General features: G+C 43.2%; 2 protein-coding genes across 4 annotated transcripts in view; one reads left to right on the plus strand and one right to left on the minus strand.

The window, feature by feature from the left end:
* The first annotated feature begins 198 nt into the window (after positions 1 to 198).
* On the plus strand, positions 199 to 12,580 carry dstyk (dual serine/threonine and tyrosine protein kinase). The gene is made up of 14 exons (XM_085924920.1): positions 199 to 1,028; positions 2,338 to 2,747; positions 5,653 to 6,159; positions 6,245 to 6,440; positions 7,064 to 7,299; positions 7,382 to 7,465; positions 7,875 to 8,051; positions 9,226 to 9,355; positions 9,953 to 10,109; positions 10,374 to 10,506; positions 11,206 to 11,319; positions 11,597 to 11,711; positions 11,785 to 11,919; positions 12,003 to 12,580. Exons 1-14 carry the CDS (start codon positions 800 to 802, stop codon positions 12,188 to 12,190), a joined length of 2,811 nt encoding a protein of 936 aa, XP_085781046.1. The 5' UTR covers positions 199 to 799; the 3' UTR covers positions 12,191 to 12,580.
* Positions 12,581 to 13,407: 827 nt separating this feature from the next.
* The window catches only part of celsr2 (cadherin, EGF LAG seven-pass G-type receptor 2), a 35,537-nt gene continuing 30,472 nt past the window's right edge, over positions 13,408 to 18,472 (minus strand). Inside the window, exons 21-34 of one of the 3 annotated variants that reach the window (XM_085924884.1) lie at positions 18,267 to 18,434; positions 18,060 to 18,183; positions 17,773 to 17,973; positions 17,527 to 17,701; positions 17,343 to 17,455; positions 17,186 to 17,265; positions 16,986 to 17,112; positions 16,795 to 16,905; positions 16,451 to 16,581; positions 16,310 to 16,386; positions 16,076 to 16,240; positions 15,866 to 16,009; positions 15,593 to 15,791; positions 13,408 to 15,164 (exon numbers count right to left, since the gene is read on the minus strand). In XM_085924884.1, coding sequence (XP_085781010.1) covers positions 15,140 to 15,164; positions 15,593 to 15,791; positions 15,866 to 16,009; positions 16,076 to 16,240; positions 16,310 to 16,386; positions 16,451 to 16,581; positions 16,795 to 16,905; positions 16,986 to 17,112; positions 17,186 to 17,265; positions 17,343 to 17,455; positions 17,527 to 17,701; positions 17,773 to 17,973; positions 18,060 to 18,183; positions 18,267 to 18,434 — 1,840 coding nt within the window. In that variant the 3' untranslated portion in view covers positions 13,408 to 15,139. Of the gene's footprint in view, positions 15,165 to 15,592; positions 15,792 to 15,865; positions 16,010 to 16,075; positions 16,241 to 16,297; positions 16,387 to 16,450; positions 16,582 to 16,794; positions 16,906 to 16,985; positions 17,113 to 17,185; positions 17,266 to 17,342; positions 17,456 to 17,526; positions 17,702 to 17,772; positions 17,974 to 18,059; positions 18,184 to 18,266; positions 18,435 to 18,472 lie in introns of all 3 variants that reach the window. The other 2 variants (XM_085924883.1, XM_085924882.1) reach the window with 2 other exon arrangements.

Genomic DNA, 18,472 nt, shown 5'->3' on the forward strand with positions numbered 1-18,472 from the left:
AGATGTGTAAATGAGGATACGTTTTTCATTGGCATGATTGTGATTTTTGCTCTAAGTTACAACGACCAAATGAGATCAAATTGCAATGTCGAAAGCCAATAGAAACGTTCGTATTTCCATTTGCTGGTAAATGAAGAAATAAGGGAGGGGGAAAAAAAAAAAAACGGCATTAACCTACATTTCCCAGAGTGCTTGTCTCTACCCAGACTCCGCCCTCTACTTTCCATAACTTCAGTCTGACAGATTTTTTGTTTTTGCTGTGATTCGATGGCTTGTGGGCTGCCGCAGGATCAGCTCCCTCGTCCTGCACCACATTCCACCACCCTCTGCTTCCTCATCGTCCCCGAGACACGCTGAATATACTTTTACTCTTGCAGCGTTGTCGGCAAGATGTACATTGCTTCGTCGCGATCGGCGAGACTTTAGGAGGATATTTTTCCCCGAGGCGTCACTAGGAAGACTCCCACGTTGTTGTTGTTGTTGTTGATTTTTTTCCATCTCTCGACGGGGTGTTGGTACGGAGACTGGGAGGTCAGAGAGGCGGTTATCCTCGAGCTGTATTGCCGTCAAGTTTTTCCTGGGCGCGCTTTACCAGACGAGGGCGGACAGGCGATGCCAACCGGCTAACAACGCTAACCTAGGCGGGGATTACAATGTGGGTGCACATTATTTAGCACATTTCTCGAATCCCCTGCTTTTTTTAAAAAAAAATCACATCTTATTGGTCTCCAAACACTGACACATAATGCAAACTTAAGGACGTCTGAAATCGGTAAGCTAGCTCTTTTTTGTCGATGCGATGTCGCACAAGCTAGGAGCACACAAGTTGGCCATGGAGGGGAACGTGCAGCAAAAAAACACTCCGCTAATTCGGGAGCTCACACGGATATTCAATAGCTATAACAAGCACTCCGCTTTGCTCAAGAAGAACCTCAAGGAGACCAATGCTTTCTTCCGGGAAATCAGACAGAACTACAGTAACGCGTGTGCATCAGCCATGAGCTCAGAGTCAGCGTCTCTGGAGGCAGGTGGGTCAACATCCTTCAGCATCCCTTGCAAAATGTTTCAAGCACCTATTGAGTTTGTCTTCGCTAGTCATTGTGGAAAATGATCGGATTTGTTGAAAATGGATCATCTGTGCACCTAGCGACGTATAGTGACAGGTAGACCAATTACATGCTCTTCCAGCAGGTGGCAGGGCAGAAGGTACAGTTAACCTGTATACACCTGTAGATATTCATGCTACAGTATGCAGTGATGCTTTGAGATATGAGTGACTGAGTTGATAGTATTTTCTGACAAATTAAAACTAAGCGTGACATGACACCTAATGAGTATTGTTATTTAATTATTGATTTTCTTTGATTGTTTTCATTTATGATTTGTTCTATTGTCATTTCAATTGATTTCTTAGGCTCGTTTAGTGATCTTAATTATCTCTTCATTCATTATTTTTGTCCCACCCCCGTTTTTAAGATTGATTCCAAAAACATGTCAGTTTGATTAAAGGCCGAATTGTCCATAGGTGTGAATTGCTGTCTAAATGTGACTTGTGATTTGATGGCCATCAATCCAGATCTTGCCAGCCTCTGCCCAAAGTCCATTTATTTCTATTTTTTGTCAATTAGATTGCCCACGTGAGCTCCATTGTAACCAATTTAGTAATTTCCTCCAGACATGATGTGATGTGTTGTGATTGCGAGATGACTCCAAAAGATATTCATTTTCAAATGCTGAATGAATGAACATGTGTACAAAGACTAGCACTTGCTGATATCATAACTCACCCAAAAGACCGACACAACTTTCTTCAGCTTGTACTAAACAGTCCTGAACATTCGATGAGTCATACACAACAGAAAGCATGGGATAATGCTCCCTTTCATGGAAGCAGCCAAGCACGTGTCCTCACTTTATAAAACGCGAGATTCATCCGGCCTTACATATCGCGACATAAATTTGCACCACATGATGTCAAGCGATTGTTTCTACTATTTAGTCTGCTCGCTTCAGTCGGGTCTATAAAGCTTGACATTGCAATGCCTGGGCCGCCTTTAAGATTTTATGTGCTCTTTTAGCTTCAGCAATGCATACTAATTCCAATCAACGGCCAAGTAATGTGTTTATATGCAGCCGAGCAGACAAATTTCTAGTCTTGTGGCTTATGTAATTGAAAGTGCTGAGTCATGCTGACACTTAAGTCAGCATGGTGGAAACGGGATAACCTTAACTTTTATTGCATCATTCACAAAGGGATCCCGCAAAATGTAATTGATCAAGTGGGATTCTCTGATTATTAATTATGGTTAAATCAGTCTTGGTATTTTATCTCCACAGGGCAATTGAGCTGCATCGCTTTCCCCAGCCACGAAGAAGAGTTCTTGCGCAACACGGTGGGCGCTGCCCCATACATCCTGGTCCTGGGCCAGAACTGCACCGCCCGCTACCAGCTGCTCAATTGCCTGCTAGGAGAAAGACTGCTGCCGCTGGGACCCGAGGCCGGCGAGCCTTGCGGAGGCGTCCAGGGCACCCCGTGCAAGAGACGCAAGTTGTGTTTCACCCATGGGAGACAGACGCGACTCAGTTTGGCGCTGCCCGGCCAGTACGAGCTGGTGCACCAGTTGGCGGCCAACCGCGGCCGTTGGGATACGGTGCCCCGTGAAGACTTGGAGATCCACGAGGAATGCGAGGACCCGGCGCATAGGCTCGCCGAGCTAGAGATCACCCTGCATCACCCTTTACTTCAGGTAGGTTGTCAAGAACAGAATCTGCAGTGTTTAACAACATACTGTTGCAAATCAAACGAGCTGGCCCTAGAAAAATCGCATTCGATTTGATAAGCGTTTACTTATCTTGAAAAAGTCAATATTTCAAGAATGTTTGGAATTGTTCACTTTGCAAGCAACGGGTTCAATTCAATGGATATTTGAAGAGTTTTTTTAATGTCACACAAAAGTTTTGTGTGCGTTTCAATTAGCTCTAGCCTCCGAACTTTTTATTTATTTATTTATTTTTCTCCGAACAAATCTTTTCCGGGGCTGACTGTCAGCATCCAAAAAATCTTAACCCCTGTTGGCAGCATTGGAACAACTGTCGTACGTTTACCTAAGTGTCATAAAACTAAACAAACAAAAAAAAGATTCACCCTGAGTACACGTGTCAGAGTAAACATGAAAATAAATATCAATAATGCACCGTGGACTGTGCAGTCTAACAACGGCAGACAATTGCATATGCATTCACTCTATGAGGCAATGGACAAGAACGGGGGAGGAGGGGTGTGTCCGTAAGGTGAGTCTTTTCTCACGAGCCTGTTAATCCTCTCAAATAGCTGACGATGGGATATACACTAACGCTATAAAAAGTCTACACACCCCCTGTTTACTGATATGGAAAAATGCATCAGCTCAAAACTTTATTTGACCCACAATGCATTAATTTGACCCCCCTCAAAATAGGAAGTGGTGCACACCTCTGATAAAAGCTGAAAATCCAAATGAGCTAGGAAAGGGAGTAAATCGATTTTAGGGCAGTTGGCGATCAGTCACGTGTGACGTGGAAATTTTTTGTCATCCACTCGCTCCAAAAAAAAAAAAACCTCATATCCAACTCCGAGACGCCAGGCCTGGTACCTGCCTCAGGGCAGCCCAGCCGCCTAACCCCCTTACGTAATGCTGCTGGTCTGGTGCGATTCACATGACTAGGGGGGGAAGAAAAAAAAAATCCCCCCACCCCTTTGCTATGGAAAAAGTTACCATAGATACAACTGAATCCTTGCCATGTGGAAAAATGTTATATAACAGTGAGGCTTGAGTATTGTCATGGTGCAAATTGCCGGATGTAATTGGCATTCTAGGGACTTAACGATGAAAAATAAGCTGAAACTTTGAAATATTTTTATCATTACTCATAATCACATGTTGCCTCAAATACAAGATCCCCTTATTTGGGTCACGGCTAATTTTCGCTTTGATATCTAATTCTTTTGTCAGAGATTCGCAATAATCTATTCTGATTTTGCGTATTTGAAGTTGATGAATGTTGTCAGCCGCCGCTGATGGAAGGTGTGGACGATTTTCACGCGCCAGTTCCTGAGCACATGTTCCTTCTTAGGGACTAAAGCAGCCTGAGGTTTCTGCTCAATGAAAGAGAGATTAGTGTGTTTGGGTCAGTGTTGCAAAAGGTACAGAATCTCTCTGCTCACTGTGGCATTCACACACCGCTGCTACACGCGCAGACACTCGCTAATTAGTTAGTCCTCCTCATCCCAGCGCTTCTCTATTTCAGGACCCAAAGGACAAAGGGTGCAAATCTGTCTTTTGAAGGCACATAACCTGTCAGCGCTCCACGAATTCACACAAGGCCTCAGACTTGTTAACAGATGCCTCCGACTTTAATAATCATGCTGTTAAAATCGAGTCGTCTTATTTCGTAAAGCGCTCGGTTATCTTATTGGGTCATATTGCTAGAGAAAATAAATACTCTCTTCAGTCTATGGCTGTTATTAACAAATCTATTTTGAATCGATTATCCTATAGATGAAGCCAAATATTAGTGATAAGTACGCCTCTGCTAATCACACTTTGCTAGTGCTTATTCATATTTTCAAATTCGTTTTTGGGTCAACCACTTTTATAGGTCAACTTAGCAGAGTTAGCTGGATTTGTTTTCCTCAAGCCTTAATAAAAGCCAGTCACACTGACTTTCTTGCAGGGTCTTTCTTAAAATCAACAGAGTCAAAACACTGTATTGATCTGAATGGTTGCAGGCTATCTTTGTTTCAGAAAGGCGGCTCAGTTTGTGTTTCTTGGTGACGGGACTGACTGTCTCCTTTGTGTTGCTATGTCTGCCTCTTTACCATCACGACCTCCCTCCCAAGCTTTTGTTATTTATTTATTTATTTATTTATTTATTTATTTATTTATTTATTTATTTATTTATTTATTCAAGGGTTAGACAAATCAACAGAAGGTATTTGGCGCCGCCTTGTCATAGATACAACATGAATTCACAGTGGAAATTTTTTTTCATGAAGTTCCATTTATTGTGAACGTTAACATCATGAAAATTTTGTCTCATGGAGAAGTACAGAAATATTGATTTTTCTATTTGAGCTGCCAATGCATATTTCAAATAATCAAATTGTTAGATTACAGTGCATCCTGAAAAGCGAACTATGCATTGGATGTCCTTATGTTGCACTCCACTCCCTTGCCAAAGAAGATAATCTTGTTCTTTTGTTGCATGTTTACTGACATGGGCTTTGTTGAAGGCTTGACTTTCAAATGCCTTCTTAATGTCACGGTGAGTCATAAAATGACAGTAAGCTAAAACAGATCGTGGAAGAATGTAATGTGGGTGTGTCATCACACACACATGACGCACATAACCTACCATTTTCATTAATTTCATTCTGGTTTTATCTGATATCTTACAATTGCGGCTAAAACAAATCCCCATAAAAAAAAAAATACACTACATATATCATGTTTTTATTGTATTGTTATTTTTATGCACATTTTTCCTTGGTGCTAGCCACCAATTAGCTTACGAGCTAACAGGGGCGGGGGCTTTAAGAATGTCTGTGCTTTTCTGGCTGTCATTTTACTTGTATTTGCAAATGATCCTGAAATGTTTCTGTTTCATCATCAGGAAGCAAAGGTCATGGTGGTGCCATGTACAAGCGTCCAGCCCATGGAAGAGGCCCTAGAAGACTGCACTCGGAATGTGATTCCAATCATACTGTACGCCATCAAGGAGGACTCCTTAAGCACAGATCAAGTAGCCGAACTTTGGAAAGTCAAAGAGATGCTCTCCTTTCCCATCTGTTTCATCCGCCTGCCCGACACGATGCCCGCAGCCTCGCCGGAGCCCGGTCGCCGCCCGGACAAGGAGAAGGAACGGGAGAAGAGCGCCCTCCATAAACAGCTACTCTCCCTTGACTTTCTTAGTGGCCCGACAGGAAATTGCTCCTGCGGGGCGCCCACGCAAATGCCCACCCCGGGCGCCAAGCCGCAAAGCATGCTCGGGGAAGCTTTCGAAAGACTCCACAGGCTGCTGGTGCCTTTCACTCGCCAGGTACTTCAAAACCAACAGGTGGAGGTTGCCAGCCTGCTCAACGGGCTCCACTGTCGCTGCTTGGATCTTTTCATCAATCAGGTCAGATAAGTTGCGCCTTAATAGCTTGTCTTTAACCAAACAGTAAGTAGCATGTCCCCTTCCCGCTCCTTCTCGCCCCCTGCAGGCCTTTGACATGCAGAGAGACCTGCAAATAACCCCCCGTAGGCTGGAATACACCCGTGAGAAAGAGGGGGAATTGTTCACCTCCCTCATGGCTATTGCGAACCGCAAACAAGAGGAAATGAAGGAAATGATTGTGGAGACACTCGGCAGCATGAAAGAACAATTGCTTGAAGATGCCGCCAACTTAGAATTTGCGGGTGAGTCTTGCGCGGCCATCTTGGCGGACTGCAGTACGGGTCCGGACTGAGCCAAGGTCTCGTGGATCCACGGTGGATTGCCGTTAAATAAAGATAAAGTACCGTATGTGTGCTGTCACATGACTTTTTTTCCCCCCACTCCCAATCCACTGTCACAGACAGTAAGATCTGTTGTGATCACGTGACCAAAATGAGCCAATCCAAACCGTTGAAGAGATTTGGGGGATTTTCTATATACTATATGTCACTGTTTTTCATTCTAAATTTATGAAAATTTTTGGGGGTTTTCTAGTGAGTGTTTAGCTGCTGGACAATGGAAAAACTTTGCCCTATAATAGCGTGGTTGTGACATGGCAGACTAATCCTCTCAGGTTATCCTTGGGGAAAATGCCATTACTAGCTGCCATTTTTTTTTCCTAGAGAGGAAGGTGGACTTAAGATCAGAAGGAAAAAAAAAACATGAGCTTGCTGTTTTTTAGCATGCCTAACCTCTCAATGGTCAAACATAATCACTTGTTCTGATTATGTTCATTTGATATAAAAATATCTTGAATATTATTGTAAGCTATTCTAAAAAGTTTCACTGCATTTAGTGTGCTTCCCCCCCCCCCCTTTGACCGCAGACCTCATCGTAACAACCAACGGCGAGCCGGTGACCTCAAAGGAGATCAAATCTTGCATCCACCAGATCCAGGAGCTGATTGTGTTGCGTTTGAATCAAGCCGTGGCCAACAAACTCATCAGCTCTGTGGACTATTTGAGAGAAAGTTTTGTCGGGACACTGGAGCGATGTCTCAGCAGTTTGGAGAAGTCCCACATCGAATCGTCCGCACACATCACCTCCAATCACCTCAAACAGGTGTGAAAAAGCACAAAAGAATCAGGGATGATTGCAATGAACTTATATTGTGAATTCTCCTTTTTCTGTGCATCTGTTGTAGTTATTAAACGCCGCCTATCACGTTGAGGTCACGTTTCATTCAGGATCCTCCGTCACGCGACTCGTCTGGGAGCAAATCAAACAGGTAAATCCTTTTTTGCGGGGCGCATTGTAGTCATAGTTTCTTTCGGAGGGCCATTATTACTGTCAACCCAAATAAATGTATGAGCACCTCATATTATATACAATAAAAGCTACAAAACAAACTGACAAATAACTCCTTTTCAAATCAGACAAGTAAAAACTGGTCAAATATTGAAAAAAAAAAAAAAAAAAGATATTAATAGTGAAGACAATTTGCAATTCTAGTAATGACACACAAATTTGATGCACAATTTGTCTTCGTGGGCCACATAAAATGACGTGACGGGCTGTAATTGGCCCCCGGGACCTTGAGTTGGACACCTGAGCCTTAAAGAATCCAGTATATATATATCTATTTTTCCTTGACACGGGTATCGATGCCTTCTGAGTGATTATTTGCCCCCTCCCAGATCATCCACAGGATAACGTTCGTGAACCCGCCTGCCATCTCGCACGAGTGGAAGCGCAAAGTGGCCCAGGATGCCATCGAAAGTCTCAGCGCCGCCAAACTGGCCCGAAGCATCTGCTCCCAGTTCAGAACCCGTCTCAACAGCTCCCATGAGGCCTTTGCGGTGTCCCTGCGTCAGGTTTACTTTGTTCCTTTACCTCAAATACGACAAATCACTTGGCATATTTATTTTTGGGGAGAACAAAGCATCAAACGAAATGCATCTTACTAACATTGTGAAGTCTTTCAATCAATCTAAAAATGGTTGCGACAATCTTTTTTCGAAAGCATAAAAGCGGAACAGATTTTGTCATTTGACCGTCTTCAAAATCACGTATTCATTATACCTCGTTATACCATAGAGTAGAGCGCCTCATATCATGGATTTGATGTCGGATGGGAACGGTTTCACGCAGCGATCAATTACGAAGATCCGGCAAACGTGTATGTCGTCATTTGTTTGGCATCACGTGTGGCTAATGAAGTCCTCCCCCATGATTGAATTGATTCAAAGGCGCATTTTGAATGGCCTGACAAAAGTTGTCGTCACATGAAACCATCGTGTGGCTCTTTCACAATGTGCTTCAACACACATTTTGACAAATGGACATTTTGCCACATTTTACCCCCAAGGAGATGTTGAGGGAACTCCTCAATAATTAATATTGTCATTGTTAGCAAGATCAGAAAATGGAGCTGAGGTATGTCAGTCATATGCTGCACGCTATCATGGAGGTGTAGGAAATCACACTTCGATGCGATTCAAAAGCAACTTTTTTTTTTTTTTGGTCAATTCAAAGAGAAAGAAATTCAAGAATGATTACACTGCCTTGAATGATGAAAGATTTGTCATTGGAGTTGCGCAAACACGACCGAGATCCAGTGGCAGTGTGAACTTGGCTTTAAGGCCGCTCTCATGCCAACCGTGAGGGTCTTGCTGCAAGACGAATGAGTGCACAAACCTGCAGGAGGGAATTTATGAAAAGGGATGCTTGGATAAACATTGATTCACGGCGGCACAAAAATAAGCCCTGTAACTTTGTGTTGGCGAGGGAAGTTGCATAAATTAATTTGACAAACGACAACGGCGTCAGGGAGGTCAATGCTGCTTGCTAGTGAAAAATGGGGAGGCCGTGGTGATGGAGTCACAATGAATTTGTTTGATAAAAGGAGCCGACCAACCGGGCCACCAAACGTGGTTAATCTTTTTGTTCCCAAAAGGGACTGGAGGGGTTGATGAATGAAAGTCGCAATGACAAAGACAGACTTGTGAACGCTAACCATGAGGCATTTTTGTGCCTGTGGGATTGCAGCTGGAAGAAGGCCACACGGGGCGATTAGAACGCACTGAGGACTTGTGGCTGCGTGTGAGGAAAGACCACGCCCCTCGGCTGGCACGCCTCTCGCTGGAAAGCCGCTCCCTCCGAGACGTGCTGCTGCATGGTGAGCTTTGGATTTTCATTTCGTTCTGACGTTTGTTTTTTTAAATTCAGTAAGGAAAATGCTTTGTTTGAATTTGTAGTTTTTTTTTTTTTTTTTTTATGGAGTTAAAATTTAAAAAGTCACATCATGAAATGAAGTCAACGACAATTCTGTCTGACTGTTTGACAATACTGAAATTAAATGAATTTAAAAGAAACACTCACGTATGATATTGATTGACAAAAACATTTTTGCCTGCCTAAAGCGTTTAAACTAACCCTAACCCATCTTGTGAATGTCACATGACCAAACCCAGAAAATAGGTCAACTGTGATTGGTTGTTACTTTAGCCATTAGGCACAGTGATGTCATTTTCAGTCAACCAGTGGCAAAATGGCCGCCCGATGAGATGGATAAAAATGGGTGGATTTTGCTGCTTAAGTCAAATTCCACAAACGCAATATTAATTTGAATGCTGTGTTTGGACTCATTGTGCCAAGTAGAGCATGTTATTTTAAATGAATTATTTTAAGTTGATATCCACTTGAATATTCCTTTATGTCCATTGTAGATGCGTGTGATTTTTACGTGTAACTGATCACAATTGTCTTTCAACAGGCAAACCAAAGATTGGCCGTGAGCTGGGCCGCGGCCAGTACGGAGTTGTGTACTTGTGCGACAGTTGGGGAGGGCGCTATCCATGCGCCTTAAAGTCTGTGGTGCCACCAGATGATAAACACTGGAACGATCTGGCTTTGGAGTTTCACTACACGAGGTGAGTGAGGAACATCTCGCTGAATATCCACAAGTCCAATTTTTCTTTGGGATTTTTTTTTCCTCTTCATATCATGTGATAAATGCCCCCGCGCTACATTTTCTTTCAAAGAATTCCTATTTCGGTCTGTTGATTCTTTTCTGAGAACATAAGTGTCTTCCTAGCACGTGTTTGCTTGAAGTATCACAAAGCAGAGGAATGTGAGGCTAGCCACGAGCCGGACAGAGCACAGATCAGTGACATCAAATCATACGATGTGCTCAGGTCGTTGCCCAAGCACGAGCGACTCGTCGACCTGCACGGTTCCGTTATCGACCACACGTACGGCGAAGGCTCCAGCATTGCCGTGCTGCTCATCATGGAGCGGCTGCACAGAGACCTCTACACCGGCCTCAAGGTGACAATGACGCACTAGTGCTGCGATGACAAAAGTGTTCCGCGTAGCAATCGTGGGCCGTGGACCGGTTTCTTACAAAGCAATGTTTTAGAAATGGTTTGTTTCCATTGAATGAGTCAGTCCCATCTTGCGGTAATGGGAGACAAAGAAACTCCAAGTGTGCTACTAATTGTTTCCAGTCATGGATGTTTGACTTTTTTTTTGATGGTTACGTTGCATTATTTGCGAGGTTGTCAAAACATCACACAGAGTGAGCTCGGTGTGGGAGAATCACATGTATCCTAAGTAGGAGTCCCTGAAATGCAGAGCTTCTTTTCCTTGGAATTTTAAGGCTCTTCCTCACACCTACAATTTGGCCTTCTTTCTTTCTCTTCATAGAATCCAATGACAATTGTTTTTTTGATTATTTTTTTTTGCTTGCTTGTAGGCTTTTCTTCTATTTTTTTGTTTACAAGCAATATCACATGTGCAGTACTAAATGTCCCACATACCAGTACCAGTTTCTTTTTTTTAATTTGAATTGCTGAAGTTTTTTTGATTTCAAGTTTGGTTTTGATGGACTTGTGTGACAATTGTCGGTGCCATTCATACAGAACAGCGAGACATGGAAACTTATTCTTTGTTTATAGCCACTCATTCATTTGAGCAAAGTAACATTATTTGACCTATTTTTTTATTTTGTGTGTGTGTTCATGCCAGGCTGGTTTGTCACTGAGGGAGAGGTTGCAGATCGCACTGGACGTTGTGGAGGGGATCCGCTTCCTGCATAGTCAAGGCCTTTTGCACAGAGACATAAAGCTAAAAAATGTTCTGGTGGGTGCAAACAAGATCAACTAATCTCTTGAAACTTTAGTTTTGCTATTTTTAGAAACAGATGTCAGAATCTATTTTCTACTTTTATTCAACTACACACTGGTCCAATTGTTTTGTATTGTGTCATTTAAACACAACAAAAAAAAATGCCTGGAGGATCTGGTGGTCTGATATCTGCGTGCGAGTGTCTGGCTGTGAGCTGCGGGCCACAGCAGCTTCTGTGAGTGTGTTCATTGTGTTTATTGTCCTACCTTCTTATCTTCCCGCCATACTGAAGCTGGACAAGCAAAACCGTGCTAAGATCACCGACCTAGGCTTCTGTAAACCAGAAGCCATGATGTCCGGCAGCATTGTCGGAACGCCCATCCACATGGCACCCGAACTGTTTACAGGTATCGTGAACATACAAATAACATGCAAGCCCCCCTGTTAATGACTCCTCATCACCATGACCGCTCCTCACAGGGAAGTATGACAACTCTGTCGATGTCTATGCCTTCGGGATCCTCTTCTGGTACCTGTGCACCGGTTCCGTGAAACTCCCGGACGCCTTTGAAAAATGCTCCAGCAAGGATCAACTGTGGAATAACGTCAAAAAAGGTAATCAAGCGCTCAATCGACACATGAATAGACGATGATTAAAAGGTTATTCAGGAAAGCGGCTGTTTTGGTCACTGTCCAAGGTGCCCGACCCGAACGCTTGTCCTCGTTCGACGAGGAGTGCTGGCAGCTGATGGAGGCCTGCTGGAACGGCGACCCTTCCCAGCGACCCCTCCTCGGCATCGTGGAGCCCGGCCTACAAAGCATCATGGTCCGTCTGTGCAGCTACGGCTCGGAGCAAAAAAGCAGCAGCCTGGAGGACTCGAACTGAAAACACTCCCGACAAACTAATGCACACGTCACCAGGATCGTGGTCATCGTTCGTGTTTTTTTGTTGTTGTTGTATTTATGAACGGATGCTCGATGGCCACAATTTGTCACTCATGACGATGTACTTCTTGTTCACATGTGGGATTTATGTAATTTATAAGGGGATACAGATGTTTGCAAAGATGTGTTTTATTGTTTATTTGTATAAAAGTCCTCCACTTTGTCATGCTAACTACCACTCATTCACAGAAAATGGTACTAGATGCAACTTTTAAATGTCGTCCGTTACAAGTATTGTTCGCAAAAAAAAAAAATGTAAGATACATTTTAGTTCGTATTTAATGTCTGCATCTACACAAACACCTTTTTTTAAATAAAAGGATCTGTTACAAGTCAGATGTTATTGCGATTGAAATACTCTTTGTCATGTGACAGCCAACATTCAACAGATATTTTCTTTGTTTGTGTTTCCATGGGAACCAATGAATATACTGTAAGTGTTATTCTTTTCTCCCCCATATCTCCCACTGACTATTTCTAATTTGTTGATCTAAGTGGTTATGCAGCAAAAAAAAACCAAAGATGCAGCACATGTCGGTCAGGGGTCGGAGGTGAGCAAAGCTCGTGAGAAGCCGACCTCAAGATCAAAGGTTAAATCCTTCTGCAGAGGAAAAAAATAAAATTTAGTTTGATAGCTTGTTCTATTTTAAAGGGTATGGGTTTGTAAAATGTAAAGGGTTTTGTTAAGGGTATGGGTTTGTAAAATGTAAAGGGTTTTGTTAAGCCTTAAACATGTAAGACTCCCAAATTACTCAACAATTCATTTCAATTGAAAATGTGCCTTATAATTTTCACTTGGCAAAAAAATTGATTTTAGGGACGTTTCAAACCTTAAGCGGGTTTTGATATGTGAGGTTAAAATGAACATTTGTCTTCCACACCAAAAGCTTCTCGACAAAGAAGCCATGGTATTCCAAATAGCTTACTGACAAAAACCTTTTTGTATTTATCTGTAATCAGAGGCAAGTATCAGCGCCCTCTTGTGGCGTATTTTGGTTGTGTTATGTGGCTAGAAAATAGGAAAGGAAGTGTCCAGATTATTTATTTGTGTGTACCGTTATGTGCACGTTTGTGTTTTTAGCACCAACGTCAAGAGGCTATTTTACAAGAAGCACAGAATCATAGAAACCATGTGCAAGTTATTTTAATGGCGTTGCAATGAAAACACATTTAAAGTCCACAGTTGGTCAACATGGCAAATAGTAGATACAAAGAGAGACATTCCTACAATCATGTCAAGTTTACATATTTACTTTCATTTACACAATGTACAGTAAAACACCGCCAGTCTTCATGGATTTCAATTATTTTACAAAAGACACATGCTCCACAGCTACTCTAGAAAAAAAAAAAAAAGCTGTTAATTCATGGATGGACAGCATGTCTCCTCCCTTCGGCTTTAAAACAAATAGCGCTTCAAGTCCATAAAAAAATGTTGATTTCCAAAATGACAAAAATAGTATCAAAAGTATTTGTTTTGAATAAGTCTACATACACATGCAGATGTCTGCCCTTGTTTGAACCATCGTGGAGTGAAATTCACTCACACAGGAATAATGACCTTCACTTGATTGTTGATGCTGCTTGGACACACACACAGACAGACAGACAGACAGACACACACACACACACACACACACACACACGCACACACAAACGCACACACACACACACACACACACACACACACACACACACACACACACACACACACACACACACACACACAGACATCCACTGAGCAAAGTCCAATCATATCATGTTGTTTTAACAAAGTGTTCCCTGAATGTTTGTAATCCTACGCACACAGAGGCAATACATCTTTATTGTTCCACAGATGTGCATTGAAAAAAAACAAATACAAAATGGGGGGGGAAAAAAAGACTACCAGGGTAACAAATGAAACAAAAAGTGCATATTTAAAAATTCAAGTATGTAAACAAAATTACTTAAAGGGAGATACATACAGTATGTTCTGTCAGTGTGCTTGAGCCTGAGCTTTGGCATGCACACACACTCACACGTGAGCAATTAAGAATTAGAGTGGGCTAAATCCATTTTGAAAAAAATTGGAAAGTTAAGTGCAGAAATTAACGGAGAAAATTCAGGTCTTTCAGACACTCATGAAAGCAGTCTTCACCTCATGCAATAATATTTTACAGAGTGAGGATAAGACAGTAAGTAGTGCTTTAGCTTGAGTGTCGGTGCATCTGTATGTCACCATAAGATGTTTGGAATGACAAAGATCTTTCACAACTTCAGTCAAATTAAATACAGTGGCGCCTTAAGACATGAATTGAATTTGTTCTTTCAACACGCTTGCAACTCAAAACATCTTTTCCCCATTGAAATGAATGAATTAGTCTGTTCCAGCCCCCCCCCCCTAAAAAATAGTCATTTGTTTTTTCAATGAGGCAAATGCACTCTATAATTTCATATTTTAAATGTAAAAAACATATAGTCATTGCAAAATGAAATAATATAGAATGAAAAAGAAACAGTTATTGTCACACTTTGCTTCAATTGACTGGCCATTGCGCTTTAGTGTATCACTGTTTGAGCTTCTCAGCTCATCACAGGTCCCCACAGAGGATAAAGAATATATGACAGTGAGTACCATTAATACTGAATGTCAAAATGTATCGGTGCAACGTTTGTGTTGAAATATCAATTGCCTCAAAGCACCACTAAATCCCGCAAATGTTATCGTATATAAAACTGTTCGGCAAAATGACAAAAAATGGAGTTGGCCCACTTAAGTTCTCATTATTGTACAATGCTCACACACACGCATACAGACACATCCTTCAGAATCCTTTTAAAGGGGAAGTCCCAGCGACGAGGAAGGAGGCTCTATGACCTGCAAAGACACACCCCTCGGACAATGCGCTCACATGGCGGTGTTGCAGTGGCTGCTGGGAGAAAAACAAAATGGTGGAGGGAGAGCAGTAACTCATAAACAAAACAAAACAAGGAACAATGAAAGACACACAAACGGAGGTGGTTGGTGTGGATGACGGATGCTTCAATGAAGAAGCAATCAGAAGATCCTGATCGATCTGATCAATGCTTCAGGGGATAAAATTAAAGAATAAAAATCTTGATGTCATAATTTGGAAAGGCAGGGGAGACAGAGAAAGTCAGATTATTATTATTATCATTTCTATCTACTGGGATGCTGCTCTGATTATCATCCACCAAATCTGCTTTGGTATATTGGGAAATATAAGATTTCATTCAGAATCGTATTGACGGGCCCTCGTCAATATCAAAAGGTAAAACGTGAGGCAGAGGACAAAACACTAAAGACGGTGACACACGTCGTAGTCAGACAGATACTCACTCTGACCCTGACGAGTCACCGTCCACCGTTCCCGCTTTGATGCTCACGGCGATACCGTTCAACTGCTCAGGCCGCTCGCTGCAGGACGAGCCGTGAGGGGACGACGAGCCCGGAGCGCCGCCGCCGCACAGTTCGTTGTGGATGCGGTTGAATCCGTTTCTCTCGATGATGGGGGAGAGTTGCTTTTTCTTTAAGATGCCTGTGGGCCACACATGAATCACCCAATGTCCTATTTTCAAAATAGGAGCAGCCATTTTGAAGCAGTTATTTTACCTTTGTGGGGGTGGGCGTGAAGGTTGGGTAGCTGCACGGTCACCGCGTCGTGCACGCGCTCATCCGATGACTCGGGATTCATCTCCAACCCGTCCGTTGGCTCGCCTTCACTCGCTTTTGCAGGCCAGTACAATCTGCTAGTGTCTGCAAATACAAAAATATTTTAGCCGGTGACGATTGATATTGCCGATAAGAAAACGCTCATTGTACTGTGCGGTTGAGGCCGTTTGACTCCATTAGAAGCCAATTTTTCCCAGCATTCCTCAGGAGGCAGGGGACCTTCCTCATCTTCACTGTCTGAGGAGTGCGTGGAGGCGTAGGAGCCGCTCTGGTCGTCCTCCAGGGACAGGTCGCTGTCTGAGTCGCTGTCACGCTCTGCACACATACGAGAGTTGGAGGATGACGATGAAAAATAACAAAGTGTCTCTTTACCATCATCCGCACGTTTATTGGTTTCATGAAAGAGCGACGTTTGGTCATTGAGGGCGATGTGGGCCTGACTGGTGCTCAGAACGTCGTCCCTGAAAAGATAGGAGAGCTGTAAAAGTGCCATCCACCTCTTGGTGCCCGTTCTTGGCTCCTCACCTGAGGACGAAAGGCACGTAGCTGTGCTGACTCTTAACGCTGTGCATGGTGCCATTCAAGGATACGCTGGACTCCCCGAAGGGAAGATGGTACAATTTGCCGTCCATGTAGGTGGTGTTGCATTTGTAGTCCTGGTAGAGCAGAAATGATATTTTAAATTTAGCTCTTGGTTCATTCAAGTGTGTTTTTCATGACGTCACATTTGGTGCGCCTCAAGGGTCCGTGCCTTGACCTTTGTCTTTTCTTACATGGGCAATGATTTTTCTATTCAATTGTGTTTGAATTTGGGAGCTGTATTCAAATACGTATCCTTGCTCGCTGTATTTTTTGGGCGAGGGACTCACTGATGATTTGGATTTGATCATGTGATCGGGATGTTTGTGTCCGCAGCAGTATTTCATGGCGTTCCTTGCTTCTTTATTGAACACAATGCGGAAGATGAAGATGAAGGGACCCTGGATGACAAACAAAGGCAATGTTGAAGAACAGGAAAAACACTCGAAACAATAATAAGAATTGATTTAGAAGGCACAACCTGCACACAGTTGAAGCCAGCAAACAAGTAATGGAAAATAATCATGTCACTGTTGACAGAGAGCAAAGCCAGGAAGCAAGTGACTGAAACCAGGAAGAGGACACCACCTGCTGTCTTCAGGCCCGATCTGCACCGGACAAATGATTTATAAATAAAAAACAAACTGTTGTATATAGTCAGTGGATTGGTGTGAAACTCACACACGAGGCTCCTTGTCCAAGCTTTGACGTCTCAGTGAGCAAGAAGCTCGGGACGACAGGATGGACAGGAAGACGTTCATCTACACAGACAAACATCAAACCGCCTTTTCTGCTTCTTGTTCCGGGCAATAAATTTGAAGAATCGAACAGGACTCACCGACACCGCCACAGCAATGGGTCCAGCAAAACTCCAGATAAGGGTGTCGTACATGGAGAGCCAGCAGAAGTCTGGGTTGCCATAGCCTTCAGGGTCCAATCCCACTGCCAAACCTGAACCCCCAAATTTGAGTCAGGCAATGGCATATGGCAGAAAGGGACAGTTTTCGGACTATTTTTTAGACCTGTGATGAAGGCAGGTACTCCCCAGCCGATCAGATAGTAGAACCTCATGGGCCCGTAGTTGATGTCTCGGACTTCACTGATCATTCGGTACATGTGCAGACCCTCCAGGAAAAGCCAGGAGAATGTGCACAGGTAGAAGAAGTGCAGCAAGATGGCGATGACGGTGCACAAAAACTGTGGCATGAGAAGAAGAGTTTTAAAAATAAAGTTGAATAAAAGGAGGGGAAGAAAAAAAAAAGACTCACTGGATTGTCAGCCTGGTTGATCCCCAGGATGAAGACGAGCTCGGAGAGGAAAAGGGCGGTGGCGCCGTTGTTCATGATGCTGGTCTTGTTGCACTGCATGGCTCTCAGACTCAGAAGGAAGACAGCGGTGAGGAGGAGGAAGCCCAAGGTGACTCCAACGCTGCTCCACGATATGATTTTGATCGGCAGGATTTCACCATTCTGATGAAAACATGGAGACCATTTTTCTCCCCATAGTTCCATAAAATGTCGTGCGAGCCATACCAAAATATCATTTGTATTCTTACTTCTCTCCTGGAGATGTCCATGAGCACAGCGAAGCTTGTCATGTGATAACACTGACAGCTTATGTGAGTGTTGTTTCGAAAGACCACCTCACAACCTTTTGATGACCAGCCCCCCGCTCCAGCTCTGATATAAAAGACAACAATCAAGCAAGTCAACAACAACAACAACAGCAACATCCTCTCTTTCTGTAGATTTGTGCACTCAACAGTATGGTGTGATTCCAGAAGACGCAGATGGGTTTGGAGCGCTCCTCAGTGGTGACCAGGCGGAACTGCACGGTGATGGGTTTGTCCAGCGGGTGCTTCAGCAGCTCGTCGTTGTCATGCACGGTGATGCTCACCACGGGGGTGTTGATAACGGGACGCTTTGGTACACTGAGAGAAAAAGAATAGTTTTGAATTGCATGTTTTGA

The sequence above is a fragment of the Syngnathus leptorhynchus genome, chromosome 11, assembly GCF_054491065.1.
Source record: "Syngnathus leptorhynchus isolate UIUO chromosome 11, UIUO_Slep, whole genome shotgun sequence".
Classification (NCBI taxonomy): domain Eukaryota; kingdom Metazoa; phylum Chordata; class Actinopteri; order Syngnathiformes; family Syngnathidae; genus Syngnathus; species Syngnathus leptorhynchus.